The following is a 21,526-nucleotide window of genomic DNA, read 5'->3' as shown; positions in this document are numbered from 1 at the left end:
ACATGCACACGCAAACACACACAGAGTAAGGAAAAAATGGAGTAAATATATCAAAGATTTTATTCATCTTGGTTTCTTTCTCTTTAGATAAAATGACCTTTTTAGGACTTGATGAGAGAGAAAACATACTTGCATATATTTTTCTATATATTTTTTTGCTCTAGCCAGGTGTTCTCTTGAATGCAACAGAGAATTATTTTGCTGTTTCTTGCATCCCAGTGTTTGGAGGTCAGCATAAGTTTAGCTGCATTAATTTTGTTTCTTTTTAACATGCTGGCTTCACTCTCCTCAGGTTTGACCTTTCAATTTCTTTCCTACATCTGACTATTCCAGGTTAAATGCTGGGATGTACACACACATTTAATAGAGGAGTACTGTAAGTTCAGGCAGACTTTTATCTCTCTGTCTCCTGTAAGAATTTATGAGCGCTATCAAGTAACAATAGTACCCTGCTTTACTTTGTTTCATCTTGTAACTTTCAGTGCCTAGTTTTAACTGTCCTTCCTCTTCTAATCATAAATCAGATCCCACTGGGCTTATCTTAAGAGCAGCTGTTGTATTGAAGGAAACAGATCAGTATCACTAATTTAAATCTAAATTTACTTTGGAGGAAATAGTTCATTAAAGTTACTGTACCTAGATATATCAAGAATCTAGTTCTCAAGGTGTGTTTCTGCATAACTTACGAAATGAGACATAAATGGGTGCCCTGGAGAAACTATAGACATAAGCAGTGTCTTAGTCTGTTCAGTTGGTTGTAACAAAATTCCCCAGACTGGGTGGCTTATAAAAAACAGATATTTGGCTTCCCTGGTGGTGCAGTGGTTGAGAGTCCGCCTGCCGATGCAGGGGACGCGGGTTCGTGCCCCGGTCCGGGAAGATCCCACATGCCGCGGAGCGGCTGGGCCCGTGAGCCATGGCCGCTGAGCCTGCGCGTCCGGAGCCTGTGCTCCGCAACGGGAGAGGCCACAGCAGGGGGAGGCCCGCATACCGCAAAAAAACAAACAAACAAACAAAAAAAACCCAGATATTTATTTCTTACAGTTATGTATGGAGGCTGGGAAACATAAGATTAAGGCGCCAGCAGGGTTGAGTTCTGATGAGAGCCCTCTTCCTGGTTCAGAGCTGGTGTCTTCTCACTGTGTCCTCACATATTTGAAAGGGCTAGGGATCTCTCTGGGGTCTCTTTTATATCCCATTCATGAGGGTTCCACCTGTGGAATTAATTGAGGAACCTCAGCGAAAACTGGAGTCAGGACAGGCCTGTAGGGGGAGCTCTCACACCCTGCCATACATCATCAATCACTTCAACTAGGAGGAGACTTCTGCCTATATTTCCAACAGGAAGGTGCCTCTACCATCCAGTAGGAAGAAGAAAACTCTCTGCCCCATGACAGCCCAGCCAATCTGAGACAGTGGCAGCCCAACGAATAAAAAGCCTCCATACTTTGGACTCCAGTGGACTCTTTGGTTACCACAGCCCCACCCAACTCCCACCTTTCGCCTATAAAGGCAAATTCCCCTTCCTTGTTCTCTGGATTTGCCTGTGGTCTGCCATGGTTCACGTATCCTGGATTGCAATTCCTCTGCTATTTCTGAATAAACTCAGTTTTGCTGGTAATATAACTGGCTATTATGTTTTTAAAGATGACTACCCTTATGACCTAATTACCTCCCAAAGAAAGGCCCTCCCTCCTAATACCATCCCTTTGGAGTTTGGATTCAAAATATGAATTTGGGGGCGGGGGACACACAAATATCAAGTCCATAGCAAACACTATGACACATTGGTTTGAAGAGCAGAAGCTTTGTCTTTGAGGCTCCACGATGCCTTCCTTTCTTCTACCTTTTCTTTTAACAACATTAACTTTGTGTTTTATTGGACTTAATGTTATTAGTGTGTCTTTTCATATTATCTTGAAATGTGTTCTTATAATTCCAAAATAAAAATTTACTCTTAAATATTGTAATTCTTGTTCTACAACTCTTGCTTTCATGAATTTCATGTACTAAAATATCCGAATGGAATAGTTTTTGTGTGACTCTCTGGAAGTTATGCCCAATAAAATTAACCAAGAATACAGCTTTTATGGAAGGAGTGAAGAGCTTGATTTGGGATCCTGTGCATCTTATGTTGCTAGGTTGCTCAACCTAGAAAGGGGCAAATCCTAAAATGGGGACGATTTTTCAGTATTGCAACATAGTAACACAGCATGGGCTTCTGACTGGCTTGTGTGAAATGAACCTGTGGGTTTCTCAGAACACCACCTCACAAAAACTCACACCAGTGTGACCTACCTAGTATCCTGGACATCCGGGGAGAAAAGAATTAGGGGTGAGGGGAGGGCTGGGCAGAAGCGAAGGGGAAAGGAGGAGGAGGAGGAAAGAAAGAGAACTGTGTTTCACATTTCATCATCTTAGGGCAAATCCTGAGTATCCCCAAGCTTGTAAATAACAGGATAATGTTCCCTCACTGAAATTAGGACCTTGTTTTTATGTTATGAATTTATAATTTCCTAATTGCTATTGATATTTGTTGCAACTTAAAACAAGCAGATATTCTTGTAAATTAGATTTGCCTATTATAAACTAATGGATGTCTCAGGTTCAATACAATTTTTGCTTAGTTCTTTATTGTATGAAAGTAGTTTAGTTTTGTTTACTGTAAGAAATATGCATAATTAAATTGGCTTCTCTATGATTAATATTTCATAACTTCCTTTATTGATTTGTAGTTTTTACTGATAAAGTGGTTATTTTCAAAAGTAAATGAAGGCAAATGATTGTGGTAAACAGTGAGATTATTTAAGTATTTGTAAGTAAATATCTAATGTATTTCCTCTAAAATGGGTCATTTCTGAAGCAGACACGTGTTTATAAGTATAGTTTAGGCACCATATATTAAGTTTATGCAATATTTTTTCCAAAACAGTTAATATACTTTTTGTTAACCTACTGTTGTTTAAAAAAATTACTTCAAAACTTATTGGCTTAAAAAACCCACAACTTTGTTATGCCTCACAGTTCGTGGATTGGGCTTTGGCTATGGCTTGTTGATTTCACTACTTGGACTGGACTGGAATGTCCAGGATGGCTGCTTCACTCACATTTGTCACTTGGGCTAGGATGGATTGAATGATGGATCTTACTGGAATGGCTCTCTTACGGTCAGATATTTGGGGCTTTGGTTCCCCCTGCTGGCTGCGTTCCTTGGTCTTCTCCAGATAACATTAGAACCTCTCTTTCTCCATGTGGCCTCTCTCTAGTTCTTCTAGCAAAGTAGCTAGACTCAAGTTGTCAGGAGTAAGCCTGGAACAGATAGATACACGGATCGCTTCTGCCACATTCTGTTGGCTAAAGTAAATCACAGGGTCAGCATGAATTCAGGGTGGAAGAGAACTACACAGGGTGTGAATACCAGGATGAGCAGTTCATCATGGGAGAGGAGGTACCTTGTGGAGTTTAGCTACTTCGGTCCATGTTGTCCCTTGATGGCATCATTTCCTGGATCCTCAAGGGTAAAACTGAGTATTTCTGCGGATGTATCCTTTGTGTTATCTGAGGCTTAAGAAATGCCTTTCAAGTTGAGGATATGGGGAGGGGGAAGGGTAAGCTGTGACGAAGTGAGAGAGTGGCATGGACATATATACACTACCAAACATGAAATTATTCAGGATAAAAAAAAACAAGAGGATAATTGTCTGGATTCTATCTCTTCCGTAAAAATAAACATTTTCAACAGCCAAAAAAAAAAAAATAAATGCCTTTCAGAAAAAGAGCACTTAGTTTAATAATTTAGGAGGCAGTAGAAATGATAGCCCTTCTCTTGGGTTTATAATGGCTTACTAAAAACAGTAAGGATTTTGCAGTATAAAAATATATTTACTTTGTTTAACCTGGCATTTCCCAAACATTTAAGTGCATTGAACTGTGCCTGGCACTTAGAAATCACTTATAAATATTTGTTGAATGAGATTTCTCCCTTTTTCACAAAACATACATGTACATTACAAAGAATTGGTGTCTCCAGGAAAAAACTCTGTGAAAGGAGTATGTGATTCTGGGTTTCCTCCTTATCTACAGCCTCCATCTAGGTGCTTCCTAATGAATGAAGTAAGTGTTGTACTTTAGGATAACACCATCTCCTGGTTGCAGGTGACTAGACTCGCATGGACACCTGACTCAAAGGCAGTTGTCTACAGGCTGGCCAGCAACTTGAAAGACAGCCTGGTACAAGAGCTTTCACCAAAAGTAGTCTAAATTGGATTGTGATAGGCAGAGCCAATTCGATCCTGTCACTTGGGTAGTTTGAACGTGGGAACATCAGTCAGTTCGTTGGCAGGGGTAAGTGCAGCAGTAGCAGAGAACACATGAGTTTCCATCGTACGCAACCCTAGGTTGCTGTTGCTTCGTCACCCTGGTCTCATGGCTGCTGAAAACACTTCCTATTCCCCTTTCTTCCCCCATCTGTAGAATAAAGCCCATTAACTGTGGTAGCCCCACTATGTCCCTGCTTCTTACTCTCTGAAAGAGTCTAATATGTGATGTCTGGGAGGGCTGATGCTCTCTTATTCAGAATGAGAAAACACTCTATTCAATTATCTACTCAGGGAAGAAGTGCCACTATGACACGCTCTCTTCAGAAGCCTGTAAACACAGTGGGAACTGCTACTAGTGGCGCCGATAATAGGTAGAATGGTAGGATAGGCTGGCACACAAATTGCCGAGGAAGTTTTTTTACCTGTTGTAGGAAACTCTTTGGTTAATAGCTACAGAAGAAACACTTAATGAACAAATACTGTTGTATCATTATTAACTAAAGTCCACAATTTATTAGATTTTCTTAGCTTTTACTTAATTCCTTTCTATGCTCCAGGTTCCCATCCAGGATATCACATTGCATTTAGTTGTCATGTCTCCTTAGGCTCCTCCTGGCTGTGACAGTTTCTCAGACTTACCTTGTTTCTGATGATCTTGACAGTTTTGAGCACCGATCAGGTATTTTGTAGGTTATTCCTCTGTTGGTATTTGTCTGATGTATTCCTCATGATTCGACTGCAGCCGTGGGTTTTTGAAGGAGGATCACAGAGGTAAAGTGTTATTTGCATCACATCACATTAAGACTGCATACCATCAACATGACTTATCACTGTTGATGTCGATCTTGATAATCTGGTTGAGGTAGTGTTTGTCAAGTTTATTCACTGTAAAGTTGCTCTTTTTCTCTCCGTTTCCATAATGTACGTTTGGAAGGAAGTGTGCACAGCCCATATTTTTTTTTGCGGTACGCGGGCCTCTCACTGTTGTGGCCTCTCCCTTCGCGGAGCACAGGCTCCGCGGGCTCAGCGGCCATGGCTCACGGGCCCAGCCGCCCCGCGGCACGTGGGATCCTCCCGGACCGGGGCACGAACCCGCGTCCCCTGCATCGGTAGGCGGACTCTCAACCACTGCGCCACCAGGGAAGCCCTGCAGCCCGTATTTAAGGAGTGGAGATTTATGGTCCCTCTCCTTGAGGGTAAAGTATCTACATAAATTATTTGGAATTCTTCTCCGTGGGAGACTTGTCTCTTCTCCCATTTATTTATTCATTCAATCATTTATTTATATCTATATAGACTCATAGATATTTATTTTATACTTGTGATAATTCAATACTACTTTATTTTGTTGCCCAAGTTGTTCCAGCTTTGGCCATTGGCAGCTCTCATTTGGCTCTTGTGGTCCTTTGACAGAACCACATGAATGTGGTATTTTGTTATATTCTGTTTTGTTTTGTTGTTGGTTTTTGTACTTCCTTACTTTCTGACACTACAAGATGTCCCAGGCTCATCTCGTTTATTTCTTAGCTAGTCCTAAAATCAGCCATTCCTCCAAGGAACCCTGGTTAGTTATTGGAAGTGGCATTAGAAACCAAGATCTGGGCATTAGGTGTACTTGTTACTATGAGTGGGGCATTGTTTCTTTTGAGTCTTCTCAGATGACAGAGCAAAGAAATATACATGTGCATATCGCTTTCATATATACACATATCCATAAATATTTCTATATGTAATCATCTGTATCTATAATAATCTACACATGAGTTCTTACGAGTGTCTGCAATTCTAATCCATTACCAAATGAATCATTCTAGCCTCTCCTCAACCCCTACCCCTTGCTTATCTGAATCCCACTGGAACAGTGAGAAAGTTGGCTCTCTGTGCCATCCATTTACTTAATTGTTCAATTCCATTGTATATGTACAGTAGCATCAGAATTGTTAACCAGTACACTCACGGGAATAACTTTATCAACTAGAGTACACTGCTTATGTGACGTTCCTTTTGCGTTTGGTTTTACTGATCCCACTCTTCCAAATTTACTTAGTTCAGCACACACTTCCCTTTAGTGATGCTGTAAAGAAATGAAAAGGATGAAGTAAATTTACAGATTAAAATAGTCTTAAAGACATATCATACTTTCTAAATTGGTAAGAATTAATTACACTATCTAGAGATGTACATTTAAATGGTGAAACAAACAAAAAAGCAAAGAAGTTATGACTATAACAGTAACCACAGAAAAAGTAACTTCTACTTCTGGGCAGATAAAGTGCCAGAGATTGGATGTACTATCCCACCTGAAACAGGTAAAAAACCCAACAAAATAATACGTGAAACAATGATTTTCAGACATTAGATACCTGGCAATGCAGGGCAGTGAGATGGGGAAATAAACAAGGTAAGCCCTACAATTGCCTCAGCTTACTACCTGGAGAGAATTTTGAGGCTACGGTGCAATTTACATGAGGGAGAAGAAATTAAGTCGAGACCCCAGGAGCAAACGAAATTTTACGGTTGTTGTCTGAACAGGCTCAGTGGATGGTGGGCATTTGGGGATTTAGCACACGAGAGAAACATGTTTGCTCTAGGGTGTCAGGATTCTTTTATTTTTTAAAAAATAGTCTCTATTTTTAGAACAATTTTATATTTACAGAAAAACTAAGTAGATGGTACAGAGAGTTCACAAATACCCCACACCCAGTTTTCCCTATTGTTAACATTTACCTTACCGTGGAAGGAAGGGGGAACCCAAGCAGAGACCAGGAGTCCCCCTGAGTTAAGGAGATGGAGCTGGGACTCAGAGAGACACAGTGGAGTGCACAAGAGGAGACAGCTACCACAGAGAAAGCTCCAGAGATGGCAGAATGTCCACTTGAGCAGAGGCAAGGGAGGAAACTAATGTAGGACAGAGAAAAACACCACCCAAAAGGAGCACAGGGGAAAATGCCGGGAGCTCACACCAGCAGAAATAGATAGCGTTCCCACTGACTAGAGTAGAAAAACTTGGCTTTGGGCAAAGTATTCAAAAGCATGTTCTGGGTGGTAGGGCACACTTAGTCATAGACTAAAGGCTGCTTGGGTACCACCTAATGATGCTAAAAGCAAGACTTGAAAGTATCGAACTGTTTCCAAGTAACTTAACTGTGACCCAGGATAAAACTCAAGAATATTTATAGGAATACAAAAATATGCCGCATTCAACAAGGTAAAATTCACACTATCAGGGGTCTAATAAGGAGGAGGGAAGAAGTGGGGGAAAGGAGGAAGCTATGACACATCATGAGAAAAAAATGAATCAATACAAAAAGGTGTAAACACAAATAATAGAATTAGTATATAAGGATATTAAACAGTTACATTACATACATTCAAACAGGTAGAGGAAAGACTTCTCATGTTAAGTGGAGGCATGGAAGACATATTTTTCTACAAACACCCGTGTTGAACTTCTAGAGACGAAAAATAAAATGTTTGAGATGGAATATGTATATATTATTCTCAGTAACAAAAGAACAAACAATTCAGTTAGAGAAATGGGCAAAAGATCTGATCAAACCCTTAACCAAGGAAGATATACAAATAGCAGATAAGCACATGAAAAGACATTCAACATCATTAGACATTAGGGAAGTGGGATTAAAACCACAATAAGGGCTTCCCTGGTGGCGCAGTGGTTGCGCGTCCGCCTGTCGATGCGGGGGAGCCGGGTTCGCGCCCCGGTCTGGGAGGATCCCACGTGCCGCGGAGCGGCTGGGCCCGTGGGCCGTGGCCGCTGCGCCTGCGCGTCCGGAGCCTGTGCTCCGCAATGGGAGAGGCCACAACAAAGGGAGGCCCGCATACCACAAAAAAAAAAACAAAAAGAAAAACCACAATGAGACCCCATTGCGTACTACAATCATGACTAAAATTGAAAAGACCAGCCATACCAAGTGTTGACAAAGATGTGGAACAACTACAGTTCTCATACACTGCTGGCAGGAATGTGAAATTGTACATCCACTTTGGAAAATGGTTTTGGCAGTTTTTCAAAAAATTAAACATATACCTACCATATGGCTCAGCCATTCCTCTCCTAAGTATTTTCCCAGGGGGAAAGAAAGCATATGCCCACACAAAGACTTGTATATGAATGTTCATGGCAGCTTTATTTGCAAAAGCCCAAAACTGAAATTACCGAAACATTCATCAACAGACGAACAAACAAATCATGGTGTGTCCATATGTTGAGAGTTTAGCTAAGCTACTCAATGGTATTGCTGTTTCAGCATTATTTTGTGTGGCTAAGAGGCTTTGCGGGGAGAGGGGACTTAAACTGACACTAGCTCCATCATGCAAGTACATGCCCTAGAAAATAGCCTGCAGAGTCACAAGCAAGTGAAGGTTCCTGAGGTGACTCCCCCAACAGCCCCTGTGATCAAGTCTTCCCTGCCTCCCAAGACCTTTCCTTGTGTGCCTCTTAAATAAGACCCCCTCACAGGGCTTACCAAAGCCGCATTAATTTTGGTTTGAATTAACCAATACAATATAGCGTTAGCCCCAAAGCACTCACCCACAGACCCTAATAAAGGCATGTGCCCCAGGCCTCTCTGCCTGCACCCTGCTTTGATCTACCAATGTGGCCCCTCAAGGTGTGCCATGTACTTTGTTCAGGATCTGTGAGTAATACACTTCTCTATTTCAATTTCTCTTGTCGGTAGTGGAGCCACAGCTCACCATCCAGCACCCTATGCTCCACTTCACAAATGTGATTTGATCAAGTCATAACAACATACAGTGAAATATTAACCATCAGTAAAGTGGAATGAACTATTGATACACAACAGCAACATGGATGAATCACAACAATTATGGTGAAAGAATGTAGGGAGAAGAATATGTACTGTGTTTGGTGATGTATCCTATTACTTACTACTTGGCTACTTTAACACACAGACATTATTAACACAATGCTTTACATATAGTAAGGTACTTAAAGACAGTTTGTGGTTTTGATTAAATTATTATTTACATGCATAGATGACACACAAATTAAGAACCTAGAATAATTTTAGAGGAAGAATCCTTTGAGATAAATGTATCCAAATGCCTGCCACCCCAGAAGTTATGTGATTTCCCCAAGGTCATATGGGCAAAGTAGAAAACATAGATTTCTAGCAAGTTATTTCTAGTCACTCTGAAGATCTCCTTTGAATTTTGAATGAGCCATAATTTTAAAATATAATCTTTTTTTTTAGTAACTGGTCTTATGCAATTCACTATATGGGGGCTTTTTTCTAAGGAAAAAAAGGACAATGTTAACCAGAAGGAAATGCTTCCGGTGAAATTAAGTGATGTTTCAAGGATTCTTTCAGTCCTGTTTCTTTATTCAATCAAATCCCCCCAGTGGAGAAGATATGCCTTTACGTATCTTCGTATATCTTCACACATAAAATGTGGAGAAAATGGAACCACCTTGACTAGAGGGGTCATTTTCTCTACAGACTGACTTGGAAATCTTCTGGCAAGTCCCAGAGACTTGAAGGGAACTTTCCTGAATCTATGGTGATTCCTTCCAGGCGGAAACCAAATATCCGTGACTGCTTCCAAACCATCACACCAGTTTCTCAGCTGGTGGGGATTTAATGAGGGAGTGTGGAGGTGAATGAGATCCCAATGACCATTTATCTCTGGCTTGTGTGGCATCTTTTTAATTCTCCCAGGTGAACTTCTGAGACTGATGCCTCCAATATTATCAAGGTAAATGACTTACAATATTACCAAGCTTACTTACCTAACTATTATTCTCTTACTGAAAATACCTGTGTACCCAAAGGGTTAAAATACACATTGCTCTGGGTTTCCTAATTTTTATAGCTCCTCAGTTTAGCTTAAAATATTTAATTTTTTCTTTTCAGTTTTTATGATGTTTGAAATATACAGTGAAATTACGAGAGAGATCTTAATGCCTAAGGTTAATTACTTAGTTATAGATATTTAGGAATGCCTATCCATTATTTAGAGCAATAGTTCTCAAAGTATGGTCCTCTCTCACTAATGGCCTTGCTTCATACTAAATGAGAAAATAAAAACCTTCAATGGAAATTCCCTCATCTTTCCACTCCCTATACAAATGGAGTGGCATCTGTGCACATCCTCTCCTTTTACTTTATTTTGCAGGAATTACTTACTGCCCATTAAAGGCCCATCTTTACTTATGCTCTGGATTCTCAGCCACAAGGACCTCCATCCATCAGTTACGCTCTCTCTCTGTTGGATCATTCTCATCAGCATACAATTTACTCTAGTTTTTCTCCTTTCTTTTTAAACTATCCTATCTTGATTCTGTATTATCCTTCAACTGTGTCCCATATCTCTGCTCCTTTTTTCAAGCCAAACATCTTCAGGGCTGTCGTCACATGCTAACTTCATCTGACTTCTAATTCACTCTTTCCAAAAACAGTGTTTTTGTATGTGTGTCAAAATGATAATATCCAAATAGTTTAGAGTCAAATAATTCAATAAGGAATTTTAAAACAGAGAGCAATTTTCCTTCCCTGGAGGCAACCACTCTTAAATCTTTCAGCAAATTCTCTTGGTATATATCTCCATATCTTGAAACAATGGGTGTATTGCTATTCTTGGTCTTTATGTTTTAGACAATATCTCTTGTTCTCTCACTGTGGAAAATGAGGATTTATCTCCTTCCTCTCCTATTATCATCACACACACACCCACCCACCAACACAGACACACTCATTGTATCCCCTCAAACTCTCCAGCTAGTCATAGTGCAATTTTGTTAAGGTTTATATTCATAGTTTACATTATTATGACTAAATATGTGTGATTTAGAGCGGAGCCATGTAGTAAAACTATTATTAGCCTTCCTTTCCAGCATGATATTTTTCCTCTGGAGACAGTTTCTTTTCTTTTTCTTGTTTTTGTTTTCTTTTTTTTTTTTTAAGTGGGCTTGTGTGGTTTTCTTTGAAAAATTCTTTGTCTTTTCTCATCTTAAAAAAAAGTATTCTTACATAGAAAAGAAATAGTATAGAAATATGCTTTTTTTTTAAAAAAGAATACTTCATAAGTGGCTCTGGCAAACACTTCTGGTGCCCATCCACATCCACTTTGCCCTTACTGCCATCTCTTTGCATGAGGGCTTTCTTTGGGACCAGTGCCCTCTCTATAGATGTGCATTGCAATCCAAAAGTCCAGAGAATGAACACTCCCTGGGAGTAGTCCTTGAATAATGACTGAAGGGAGTTGTATCAATGCCTTAGTTCTCTCCCTCAGGTGAGATACTCTGAAGGACATGCTCTACACTGTTTCTCAGAGTTCCCTGGTGGGATTTAGCTCCGGTTACCCACCATGGCTGCTTGATAGCACACTCTTTTTTTTTTTTTTTGCAGTACGCGGGCCTCTCACTGTTGTGGCCTCTCCCGTTGCGGACGGAGCACAGGCTCCGGATGAGCAGGCTCAGCTGCCATGGCTCACGGGCCCAGCTGCTCCGCGGCATGTGGGATCTTCCCAGACGGGGGCACGAACTCGTGTCCCCTGCATCGGCAGGCGGACTCTCAACCACTGCACCACCAGGGAAGCCCGATAGCAAACTCTTTATTGACTTCCTTCCTGTTCCTGTATCACTCCACTAATGGTGTTTCCTGGGATCACCTCCCAAATAAATGACTTGTACTCGAATCCTTCTTTCCATGCCTGCTTCTTCTACAACCCAAACTAAAACAATAGTGCTGAGTATTTCCTGTTACTTCACATTTTAAGGTACATGATATCTGCTGTCCCAGTTTTAGAGATGCTAAGATTAACAGGTGGACGCAGGTGGTGTCAGCCTGATGTGTCCATTATAAAATTCCCTTTCCTACCTGTATTAGTCAGGGTTCTCTAGAGACACAGAACCAATAGGATAGATAAATAGATAGGCAGGAATTGGCTCATGTGATCGTGGATTCTGAGAAGTCCTAAGATCTGCAGTCAGCAAGCTGGAGACCCAGGAGAGCTGATGGTGTATATTCCAGTATGAAAGACAGCAAGCTCGAGACCCAAGAGCCAACGTTTCAGTTCAGTTCTGAAGGCAGGAAAAGACCAATGCCTCAGCTCCAGGAAGTAAGGCAGGAGGAGTTCCCTCTTACTTGTGGAAGAGTCATGTTTTTTGCTCTACTCAGACCTTCAGCTGATTGGATGAAGACCACCACATTAGGGGGACAAGCTACTTTACTCAGTCTACTGATTCAAATGTTAATCTCATCCAGAAACACAGACACACTCAGAATAACGTTTAACCAAATATCTGGGCACTCCATGACCCAGTCAAGTTGACCCAAAATTAGCCATCACACTGCCTTTCACCTAATACTTTTATCAGTCGCTAATGGTTATTGCCTATATCAATTACCCCCTCAGGTGTATTTTTGGCCGTGCCACACAGTGCGGGATCTCATTTCCCAAACCAGGGATCGAACCCGTGCCCCCTGCAGTGGACGCTCCAAGTCCTAACCACTGGACCGCCAGGGAATTCCCTCGTCAGTTGTTTAAAATGGTGATTTTTAAATGCCAACATTCCTTCTGCATTTATTAGCTAAAATTCTATCAGTCTGAACTTTCCCTTATCAACTATTTGATTACCCTGAAATACAGTTTGTACAGAAAGGGTGCGATATATATATATATATATATATTTTTTTTTAAATATTTGTTTAGGGCTTCCCTGGTGGCGCAGTGGTTGAGAGTCCGCCTGCCGATGCAGGGGACGTGGGTTCGTGCCCTGGTCCCGGAGGATCCCACATGCCGCGGAGCGGCTGGGCCCGTGAGCCATGGCCGCTGAGCCTGTGCGTCCGGAGCCTGTGCTCCTCAATGGGAGAGGCCACGACAGTGAGAGGCCCGCGTACCACACACACACACACACACACAAAATATATATATATATTTGTTTATTTATTTGGTTGCATGGGGTCTTAGTTGGGGCAGGCGGGCTCCTTTGTTGCAGCACGTGGGCTCCTTAGTTGCGGTAGTCGGGCTCCTTAGTTGCAGTTTGCAGGCTCCTTAGTTGTGGCATGCGAACTCTTAGTTGCGGCATGCACGTGGGATCTAGTTCCCTGACCAGGGATCGAACCCAGGCGCCCTGCGTTGGGAGTGTGGAGTTTATCCGCTGTGCCACTAGGGAAGTTCCAATGTATCCTTTTTGACTTAGTTTTCTAAGTAGTTATCACTAATTTAATCCCAAACTCTGTCACCTATCTAAATTATTTTCAGTATGGTAATTCCCGTCAAATGCTCTATCAATTTCATCTTCCTAAACAGGGCTCTCCAAGGGCTTCCTGACTTCTTGGAGAGGCTTCTGAATGATTATCTTCTAGACCTGGTACACTGCCGTCATCCTGGGATCTCCCTTCACTAGAATTCCCTCCAGTTGTTTCCTGTGTGGGAACTCCTATTCTCTGGATGCCATGTTTTTCTCTTTCTATTTAGGTGAAGCATATCCTCTAATATTTCTTAAAGAGAGGGTGTATGATAATTCTAGATTCTAAATTGGAAATATTTTTCTTTTTCCCTTTTTTTTTCTTTTGCGGAAATACTTTTCTTTTAGAGCTCTGAAGCTATTGTTCCATTTGTCTTCTAGCTCTTGGTGTGTTTCTTGATAGCTTCAATTCATTTATACTCCTGATTCTTTCTTTGTGAACTCTCCATCTGCTCCTTGGAAGCTTGTAGGATTTCCAAACAATTTCAGAACACTGGGGAACACGGTTTGGAAATTTCATAGTGCTGTGCTTTGTGTATTTGATTTTTATCTGTTGAGCTGGACATTCAACGAATGTCTAAAAGCCTTCAGTTATAGGAAATTTTGTTGAATAATTTCCTTGGTTATTTCCTCTGGTGGGTTTTCTCTTTTTTGGAACTCTTAATATTTGGATCTTAAATTTCCTAGACTGTTCTTTCTTTTTAAAAATTCTCCTCTATTTCTCATCTTTTGGGGTTTTTGCTCTGCATTCTGAAAGATATCTTCAACTTTTCTTCCACTCCTGCTATCTTGTTTTTAATTTCCAGGAGACCAATTTTGTTTCCTGAATACCTATGGCCTTGCCATCTCATTGGTAAATCTTTCAATATGTAGCTCTAAAATTACTCCTTTAAAGATATAATAACAAGGCTATTATCATGCCAAAAGAATGTCTTTAATATCAAGAGTCTAGGGACTCTCTAAATTTCCTGTATTTCAAAAAATTTTTTTGTTTGAAGCAGTGTTCAGATAAGTTCATGTATTTCAATTGCTTGATAGTTCTCATAAGTTATCTTTTAATCTTTAGTTCTTCTTTATTTTTTCCTATAATTGAATTATTGAAGAATCAGGTCATTTATGATGTAGTTTTTCACAGTTTGGACTTGACTGATTGCATTTATGGTGATTTTACATCTTCCTCTTTCCTCTGCATTAGCTATAAATTGATAATGAAACCTGAAGACTTGATTAAGATTAGTTTTAACTTTTTGGAGGGCATTAATACTTCATCAGGAAGCAGGAAAGTTCTAATGTTCTTTATTTTCATGATTTAGCAGCCATTGAGGACCATTGTCTTTATCCATTTATTTCACTTAAAGTTGTAAAATGGTGACATTATAAAATCTACCTTTCCTTCCTAATTTATTAGCTGTATGTATACCAAGAAAAACTTCCTCTCATCAGCTTTTTCATTACCTGACTTACAGTTCATGATGGAAGCCAGGGTAAATGCTTAATTCTTTCCCTTTATTTATAAGTTTTCAAAACAACGAGTTGGTTTGTCAGCATCCTCCAAGTGTGACAATTAGTTCTTTTTAAATTGTCATCATTATGAACATTTAGATTTAAACATATTTGATTTGTTTCAATACCTTATAGATATTATCCCTTTAGTGCTCTAATTGTGTAATATTTACAGGGGAAAGCTTCTTCAGTTTGGCTTCTGATTCCTTTGGACATAATCCTAGTGGTTTTTGATAATTCCTTGTTTTGGATTTGACAGGATGTTTCAGGCTCATTTGCATGAATGATGTCTGAAATAATACATTTGAATTGATAGTATCAGGGTAAACTTATGATATATTTTACCTGAAAAAAGTCTTTCACTGAAAAAGTCCAGAAATATGGACTGACTCAGAAGCACTAAACAGTTTTAGAAGCCCAGATTGTGATATCTAAATACCACTCCCTTCTGAAAACCAGGAATCCTGGGACTCCTTAGAGAAATGGCTGATTCCAAATGTGGTGCTATGTTTTCATCTGAAGCTTTGGATCCTCTTCTAAGCTCATTCTGTTATTGGCAGAGTTTAGAAATATAATGAAATTTAGTTCTATATACAGACTGCAAATGAAGAATCCCCAAAGAAAAAGCTACAAGGAAACCATTGACAGTTTGAGGTCAAGTAACAAGATTGAAGTTTTAGAAATAACGCTCTGACAGCAATGTTAAGAATGGAGTGTGTGGGCAGCAGATGCACAGGATGCCCAGATACAGGGATTAGTTGTGATTCATCCTGGATATAGGAAAGGCCTAATATTAACACAGTAGCAGTGGGGTAAATAAACAGGGGACTGATTTGCTAGCTATTAAGAATGTATGACTGTCGGGACTTCCTTAGTGGCGCTGTGGTTAAGAATCTGCCTGCCAACGCAGGGGACACGGGTTTGAGCCCTGGTCCGGGAAGATCCCACATGCCGCAGAGCAGCTAAGCCCGTGCATCACAACTACTGAAGCCTGCGCGCCTAGAGCCCCTGCTCCGCAACAAGAGAAGCCACTGCAATGAGAAGCCCGCGCACCTTAACGAAGAGTAGCCCCCGCTCGCCACAACTAGAGAAAGCCCTCACGCAGCAACAAAGACCCAATGCAGCCAAAAATAAAAATTAAAAAAAAAAAAGAATGTATGACTGTCAGCATAACTGATGGCAACTTGGGCCTGTAGAAGTTCCTCCTGTCCTTCCACTGACCCTACCCAGGACTGTACTCTGCAGTAAATCACTTCTCTTGTCATCAAGGGCTTTGAAGTTAATAGATATTGTTTAATAATCATTAGGACCCAGTGGCTTCTATGCTCTCTTAGGCCCCAGACAATGATGAAGACCTTTGCTGACATATTCCCAATACCCAGGAGACTAGTTACCCGTCCATAAACCTTGACTTAGGAACGCACTTCCTGTTTCTAAGCACTACTCCAATACCCTAGGTTAGCTATAAAACTGTCCCAGGGCTTCCCTGGTGGCGCAGTGGTTGAGAGTCCGCCTGCCGATGCAGGGGACGCGGGTTCGTGCCCCGGTCGGGGAAGATCCCACATACCGCGGAGCGGCTGGGCCCGTGAGCCGTGGCCGCTGAGTCTGCGCGTCTGGAGCCTGTGCTCCGCAACGGGAGAGGCCACAACAGTGAGAGGCCCGCGTACCGTAAACAACAAACAAACAAACAAAAAAACTGTCCCAATGTTCCCTTAGCAGTGTGGATGCAGCTGTAAATGCTTCTGGATCATAGTCCTCCATGATCTCACCCTGTAAGTTACTGTATAATAAACTAATCCATTGATTACATGGAGCCACCTGCTTCACTTTCTCAGTCTCAAGATACCTTCTTAGTTTGGTGGGCATTTTTCATTCCCTCTTGTCCTCCAGCAAAGAGGCAGTAATGTCAAGTCTTAGGGATTGGTGTGTATTTGTAGGGTAGGGCATTGTGTTATGGAGGAGAAGCACTTTAAACAACTATCTTGGTGCCAGGGACAAGCTATGGAAAGGCCCTTAGGGTACTGGGGGTGGAAGGAGAGATAACTCCTAGAGCAGGCTCCCCTCCATCCGCAGCCCATCCTCCTGTGAAGTAGCCATAGAATACTTCGGTGAATTTGAAAATGTCCTCCACCCATGGACATTCTACTCTGTGGTAACCAAGGGCCCTCCCTCAGCCTGTATTTCATTCCTCTAAGGATTTCCTGAGAAGCTAATAAAATAGAGGCCTCTTTTCGGCTTAGCGTGTGAGAAGTATCCGACAGAAATCTCCTGAAGAGACATCTGCAAGTGGGGAAGGAGGCACCTTGCCGATAACCACTAAACCCAGAGAGATATTAATTACTGATGTCCAGGGATGGGGTATTGACTTTTTTTTTTTTGAAACTGTGCGTTGAGCAGAATTTTAAAGCTAAGTGGAACGTGTGGAGAATAAGCTGTTTAGCAAATCTTCCCTCTGCGAAGCTGGAAAATTCCTTTTTAAATGTGGCCAGGGCGAGGAGTGCACAAATATGGAGGATAGGAAACTGGTGGCCGGGTTTATGGAGGAAAAACCAGAGGGCCGGGAGACCACGTCAATGTCTTCTGCCATCTAGTAAACAGCAGGAGGCAGCCAAACCCGCAAAGAGCTGGGGACCTGGTATCTTCCTGTCCTTCCAGGTCGAGGCCTGGGACACCTTTCCAGCCTCTGCGCATGCGCAGCGCAAAGCGGCGAGCGGGGGAGGGACCCTGGAAGTTCCACGACAACCTTCTCAGGCCCCGCCCCTTCTTCAGAATCAAGAGGGAGGAGCGTCGTGCGCGCTCGCGTCGGTGCGCGCCCTGAAGCACCGCTCCCACCCGCTGCGTCCGGTTCTCGTCTGTTGCTTCGCCCCACCCCACACACCTCTGCCCCGGACCCATTTCGGAGGCGGGGCCGAGGCGCCGCTCAGTCGGAGCCGCGAGCACGAGCCCGTGCCTACGACAGCGCGTGCCAGCCCGGTCGCAAGGAGACCCCGCCTTCCCGTCCCGCCCCCGCCAGCCTTCAGTCCTCCGACTACTTTCTGGACGCTGAGAACGCGGGCACCCGCGCGCTGAGCAGCCATGGAGGTTCCCGGTAGCCTGTGCAAGAAAGTCAAGCTGAGCAATAATGCGCAGAACTGCGGGATGCAGAGGTCAACTAATATCACTTATCAAGCTCACCACGTCAGCAGGAACAAGAGAGGTCAGGTGGTGGGGACCAGAGGTGGCTTTCGCGGTTGCACGGTTTGGCTAACAGGCTTATTAGCCTGTGCAAGAAAGTCAAGCTGAGCAATAACGCGCAGAACTGGGTGAGTCGGAGCAGAGGGGCGGAGGAGGCTCTGGGAGTCTCCGGCTGCAGCTTGTTTCGGATCCGCTGCCTCCCTTCCGCCTCCTCTGTATCCTCCCTGGAGAATTGGGGGTGGTACCCGAGGCCGCGGCGCCTTCCACCTGGGGCGGTGGGTTGTGCCGGGTGGAGTGGCGCGGCGGGGGCGGGGGTCCGATCCAGGGTCCATCGGAAAGAACGCCCCCTTCTCCAGCTCCTCGCCTCAGAGGAGACCTCGAGGACGCTCTTTCGGCAGTGAGCTGGCGGCTGCTGAAACCTGCATCCCTCGAGGGGGAGCTGCCCGCATCCCCTCCAGTGGCCTGAAGGTCTGCGGAGGAGGCAGAGGCAGGCGTCTTTGGTACGTTTCCTGGTTTTTCTTGGCTCTGCCAGTGCAGTGAACCCAGGTTTGGGTCCATCTCCACGTCTTTCCATTTCTGACTTTCAGCGTGAAGGGAGAGTAGCCAACAATGCGGCCATTCATGAGCTGAGACTGCCCTGAACTGAGGTTCTTTGTGATTCGGTGTTAAATTGGAATATCCAGCAAATAACATGGAAACAGTAAAGTGTGGGGAAACTAATGGTTTATAACGTTTAGCAAGGACTGCCAGTTTGCTGTGATGGTTAAGCAACCTCAGAAGGTTGCTTGCTTCCTTAATTATTCTTGGTAAGAAACAGCCTTATGCTAACATTTTTTAAGTGCAGAGGGGGTGGGGTGGAGCAGGTGATGTCCAGCTCTGGAGGCCGGAAAGATACTGGTTTTAAGTTTGGGTGGAAATTTTTATTTCACGGTACAGCAAGATCATGAGGTTTAAATGCAGCCTTGTAAATCGCCATTACCATTGGTGAGTCAAAGAAAAAAAGCCATTTCAGGCAAATGTTCAAGTCATTAATTTACCACATCTGTTGTTACCAAGTATTCTCACCCGATTCCTTTCCCCTCTTAGTTATTTAACTCTTCCTTAGGTGATAAGGACGGAGAAGAGATAAAAGGTGAATTAGACCATTGGAAAGAGCGCTGGACTAGCGGCCTGGTCTCTGGTTCCAGCTTTGCCGTGTAGTAGTTGTGTGATCCTGAGTAAAAACCCTCGACTTCTTTAAACCTCAGCTGACTTAAAGGTATAGTAGTGGTACTTCACTGGAGAGTTTTGAGGAGTAAAGAAGATAATGACTTGGAGAGTGCAGTGATAACACTGCTATGAAACTATTGATACTGCTCCTGTTACCTTGAGGTATTTCCTGGTTAGGGAAATACGGTTGCCTGAATTAGGGTATTTACATGTCATTTCAGCTACACTGTCTGTAACTCATTTACTGATCCATTTGCCAAATAAGTGCGTGTTCTTTGTAGAGGCATGTGCTACTCACGGGGAAGGTGAGAAATGAGGGACTCAGTGCTTGCCTTCCAGTTGCTCAGGGCCTGGTTGGGGTTGTGATTGGCATTTGCCGGATGATGAATATATCATTATAGACCCCAGTGAGTGGGGTAAGACAGCTGTTTTATCACAGTTTAGAGGGGAGATTAGTTTAGTCTGGGCGTGATGGAGGAGAATTGTGCTCAGATTTTTGAGGCAGAGGGGAACTGTATGAATAAGGTCTAATAATAAAAATAATTTATATTATTTATAATAATATATAATATTATTATTATAAATAATATAAATAATAATAATAGTAATAATTACCATTATTTACTCCAGGAACAATGAAGAGACCTGTTTAACCACTCTGGAGGGTTTGACCGGAGATAAGATTGAATGAGCAGGAGGGGGCTAGGTTGTATAGTTGTTAATGTTTGGCTGCTGAGTTGAGACTAGATTCTGTGAGAGATTTTGGATGAGACTAGAATTTTTAATTTTCAGGGCCTTGTAAATCTTTCTTTGCCCCAGTAGGGAACACCCATCATCTTTTCCTCTCACATACATCAACTGATAGGGACACGTGTAGCTAATCCAGACACCTTTAAAGTTCCCATCACATGATGAAATTGGTATTCCAGGAAGACGGGTCTGCTAAAGAAATTAGACACTGTTAGAGCTCAGATGTAGAAGTCCTGGAGAACAAACAGGGTTATAGTAAGGTTTAAATGAATTAATAGACTTGAAGAATGCCTGGTACATGAGCACCGGTTAAGGTCTTTGTCTTGTTACTGCTATTAATTCATACAGTTGTGAGGGTGCAGAGTGCTGGGCTAAGGTGGTAGTGGAAAAGCAGAATAGATGTGTTAAGAGCATTCAAGGTTGAGTAAGAAGGACCTGACAAGAGTTAGGGAATGAAAGAGGGAGATGTATTGAAAGAGGATCCTAAGGTTTTAATCCTGGGAAATGAGGAGAAAAGTCGTGGCTTGCAAGGAATTTGGGAAGTAGGTTGAGGGCTGGAGTGATGGTGATAATAGTTAAACACTGAAGGAAAGTTTACTGTGTGCTGCAGACAGTTTGAAATGTTTTACCTAAATTTACTTATTGAATTTCTGTACCATTTTTGAGGTGGGTATCATGAGAGACAGTGGTTTAAAGCAAGGACCCTGGAACTGACTGCCTGGACTTGAACCTGGGCTTCACTATTTACTAACCGTGTAACCTTTAGGTAGTCACTTAATTTCTCTGTGCCTCAGTTTTCTCATCTATAAAATGGGACTGATGGCCTCACAGGGATATTGTGAAGATTAAAGGAGTTAATATATGAAAAATGCTTAGAACAGTGTCTGGCATATTGTGTTGTGTGTGTGTTAGCTGTTACAGTCTGAGTATTATGTGTGTTAGCTGTTATTGTTAGTTATCCTCTTGATTCCAATTAGTATCTCCATTTTATTGATGAAGAAGCTGAGGCACAGGGATGTCATAGAGCTTGTAAAAGGTGGACCCAGTATTAAGTATGCTGCATGTAAGGGACAGATGGCCTTAGTAGAGATAGTCTGTAGAATAAGGCTATCCAATAGAAATATAACGTGAGCCACATAATGTAATTTAAATTTTTCTAGAGGTCATAGTAAAAAAAAAAAAAAGTAAAAAGGAACAGGTTGAAATAAATTTTAATATTTATTTAACCCAGTATAGCTAAAGTACTGTCATCTCAATATAAAAATGAGTTCAATACTAACATAATCAATATAAAATTATTAAAAAATATACATAAGTATGTGTTTTAACTTAGCAC

At 42.1% G+C, this 21,526-nt stretch overlaps 1 protein-coding gene across 6 annotated transcripts in view; it reads left to right on the top strand.

Moving 5' to 3' along the window:
* The first annotated feature begins 17,763 nt into the window (after positions 1–17,763).
* The window catches only part of PAPSS1 (3'-phosphoadenosine 5'-phosphosulfate synthase 1), a 105,826-nt gene continuing 102,063 nt past the window's right edge, over positions 17,764–21,526 (top strand). The window contains exons 1-2 of one of the 6 annotated variants that reach the window (XM_007100581.4): positions 18,344–18,359; positions 19,337–19,489. Coding sequence is in view for 1 of the 6 variants with exons in the window: in XM_024119350.3 (XP_023975118.1) it covers positions 18,133–18,307 (175 nt within the window). In the remaining 5 variants the exon portion in view is untranslated. The other 5 variants (XM_024119349.3, XM_024119350.3, XM_024119348.3 and 2 more) reach the window with 5 other exon arrangements.

This window comes from Physeter macrocephalus, chromosome 7, assembly GCF_002837175.3.
Source record: "Physeter macrocephalus isolate SW-GA chromosome 7, ASM283717v5, whole genome shotgun sequence".
NCBI lineage: Eukaryota > Metazoa > Chordata > Mammalia > Artiodactyla > Physeteridae > Physeter > Physeter macrocephalus.
This window is presented reverse-complemented; position numbering and strand designations above follow the sequence as displayed.